The sequence below is a fragment of the Cebus imitator genome, unplaced genomic scaffold (assembly GCF_001604975.1).
Source record: "Cebus imitator isolate Cc_AM_T3 unplaced genomic scaffold, Cebus_imitator-1.0 Scaffold505, whole genome shotgun sequence".
Taxonomy (NCBI): Eukaryota; Metazoa; Chordata; class Mammalia; order Primates; family Cebidae; genus Cebus; species Cebus imitator.
Window position 1 is genome coordinate 347,993 of NW_016107820.1, and position 2,953 is coordinate 350,945.

A 2,953-nucleotide genomic window follows, 5' to 3' on the forward strand; every position below is an offset into this window, starting at 1 on the left:
TTATAATTTTGTATACCCAAACTGTTTATAATAACTTACATTTTTAACAATATGATGATTGATACATTAATAGAGCTAAATAAGGTCTTAAAATTGATTCTTTTTTTTTCCTCTTTTGTGTTTTCTGTTTTGTACCAAGGAAATTATACCACCAAATTCCCTTCCTTCCAATAATTCAAGGGTTGGATCTAATGCCCCGGAAGAAAAAAAACATTTAGATATAAAGGAAAACAGCACCCATTTTTCTCAACCTAACAGTACAAAAGTTCAGAGGGTAAGAATTACTTGTCACTTAGAATTACACTAAAAATAATTTGTCTCAGATGTCACAATTGGTGTTTTGGGTGTTTTCTCTGGTTAGACTTGTAGACTACTTATGTTCTATATTTTTCAAATCTCATTGCCATCTTATGAGATAACTACAAACTAATGTGATACATACTTTTCAGTTTATTCACAGTGACAAATCTTATGCTGTAAACATAAAATAATGGGGTTGCATTTAGTAGTCACATTTTTCTTTTGAGGTTGGACTCTCCTTTTTCCATGCCTTCTCTCTTTAAATTTTTCAGTTATCATGGCTCTAAATATACCTGCTGTTGGATGCAGTAGTTACTACTTAAAACCATATTTTAGAAACTAATTTTCTCTATTTGAACAAACCTATTTAGAAATGGGTTTAAAAGTCCTGCAGTGAAAGTCCTGTGTTCAGGCTTCTGTGTATCATTTGTTACAGTTAATGACATCCCTTGCATTCCTTATACTGCTTTAGGTGTTAGTGGTTTCATCAGTTGTAGCAGGGGAATCCCAGAAACCTGAACTCAAGGCTTGGCAGGTAGGAAAACATTCCTTGAGAAATACACTTTCAGTTTGTATTTTAATGTCTATTCCCCTTGTTAAGAAAGGTTACAAATGATCATCAGGATTAGGAACTGGAAGGAGGAGTGTTTGTGGTATGTGGATTCATTGCCCTGGAGTTAAAGCTTAAACACTTTCATGCCACTTGTAGGGCCAGTTACTTGTCTGGTATCATCTTAAATTGTCCTCTCCCTTGGACTCTAGAGAAGCTTGAGCCATACTGAAGGACTTTGAGTTCTCTGAACATTCTCATGCTTATGTTGCTTCTAGACATACATACAGTTTTACTCTGCCCGGAGTGCTTTTTCTCCTCCACTTGCCACCTCATTTTGTCCTTACTCCTTATAAAGCTTTCTTTGTGTACTTGCCAAAGATTCCTACCTTCCTGATGACTGGTTCAAGGGCCTTCCCCTTCTGTTTTGCAATGTGCTCACCCCTAGCATAGTGCTTAAACATAGGTGTTTACTTGTTGATCTCCTCAACCACATTGTAAGTTCCTTGAGGGCAGGGAGAGCCGGTGAGAACTATTTATGGAAAAGATGTTGTGGACTCATGGATTAAAAGCAAAGATGCCATTTTACCAAGAGGACTATAACGGCAAGTGGATTGGATATGCCTCATTGCTGGGCAGCCCAGTTCTTATTCCAGAACAAGGAGTAAGCTTTTTCTGGTATCTGTATTGAAGGCCACTATTCCATTCTTGCCTTTCTTCATTTTAGTTTACTATTCAGGTCTACTAGTGAAGTGCTTAAATTAGAGTGGTCCTTGGGGTACTCCAACAGTTTAGATTGTTGCAGGAAAAGATATTTGTAAATAATTTACTCCAAAGTTAATCTAACTAAATCTGTTACATAGGATTTTAAAGCTTATTTTGGTGATGTTTGACCCAGAGGGAAGGGTGTAGCATTCATTCCATCACGTGGCATTTTGGGAAATTATATGGTTAAACGCTTTGTGACAAATAAAGCTTGTTGGGGAAAAACCCAACACCCAAAAATGATGTTTTTGGGAAAAAAATCTGATTCATAGACTGATATTATTTCCATAATTCATATGTTTGATGCAAAAAAAATCCATATGAAGCCCATGGATTTTCAATGACACCGATTCTTCAGGTGATCGTTGCTACTCAAAGTCAGTGCTTTGACTACTGAATGAAGGTCAGTTTGCAAGCAGTATTTCCTAATTGTTCAGTTTTGTTCTCCACTGATATCCACATTCATGTGGAGAGAAAAAGAAAAACCTATTCCAGCCCCCACATGCCTTTAAGATGCTGTATACTGAATGCAAGCAAGCAAGAGCAGCCCAGCAGTAGTAACACCTACCAGATGCATACTCTTTATGAAAGAGTGATACTTTGTTTAAAGGACAGTTTCTTGACTTCTCATACCTTTTAATTTTGCCTAGAAAATTACAATCCGCATCAGAGCTACAATATGCTTTTCATTTGTCACTTATTAATATCAGTAACCATTATATTTATTCAGCAGCAAAATATTGAACTGTTGTCAACTTTGAATGTCTGTCATGATTGCCAGTTATTAGTTTGCACAATTGTGTCTAGGTTTCCCTATAACTTGTGACAGGAGGTAGTTTTTTTTGTCTCATAATACACGCATATGTCTTTTAAAAAGTATCCATAGAGAGAAGTTCAAACTTTCCTTGTGATTCGGCCTTTTAAAATTTTCAGAGTATATTATTGAAATGTGCATGGGCTTGCTAAACCTTATGCTTGTCAGTGTACCTATTTTTTTGTCTCACAGATTACTTAGTGCATTTTTATCCTAATTTTTTTTTTGTATTTTATATGTACTCTATTTACTTGGTTAGCAAAACATGATTTACTTTTTTTTACTTTTGTATCCCTGGTATTTCATTTTGTTTTTTTTTTAAAGAATTTGATTGGCCAGGTGTGGTGGCTCATGCCTGTAATCCCAGCACTTTGGGAGGCCAAGGCAGGCAGATCACCTGAGCCCAGGAGTTTGAGACCAGCCTGGGCAATATGGCGAAACCCTGTCTCTACAAAAAGTACAAAAATTAGCAGGGTATGGTGGCATGCATCTGTAGTCCCAGCTATTCTCAGGAGGCTGAGGTG

At 36.6% G+C, this 2,953-nt stretch overlaps 1 protein-coding gene across 13 annotated transcripts in view; it reads left to right on the top strand.

Annotated features, from left to right (window-relative positions):
- The window catches only part of FMR1 (FMRP translational regulator 1), a 38,693-nt gene that overhangs the window by 25,146 nt on the left and 10,594 nt on the right, over window positions 1–2,953 (top strand). For all 13 annotated transcript variants that reach the window (XM_017513836.2, XM_017513829.2, XM_017513834.2 and 10 more), the window contains one exon: window positions 140–274. In XM_017513836.2, the coding sequence (XP_017369325.1) occupies window positions 140–274 (135 nt within the window). The remainder of the gene's footprint in view (window positions 1–139; window positions 275–2,953) is intronic.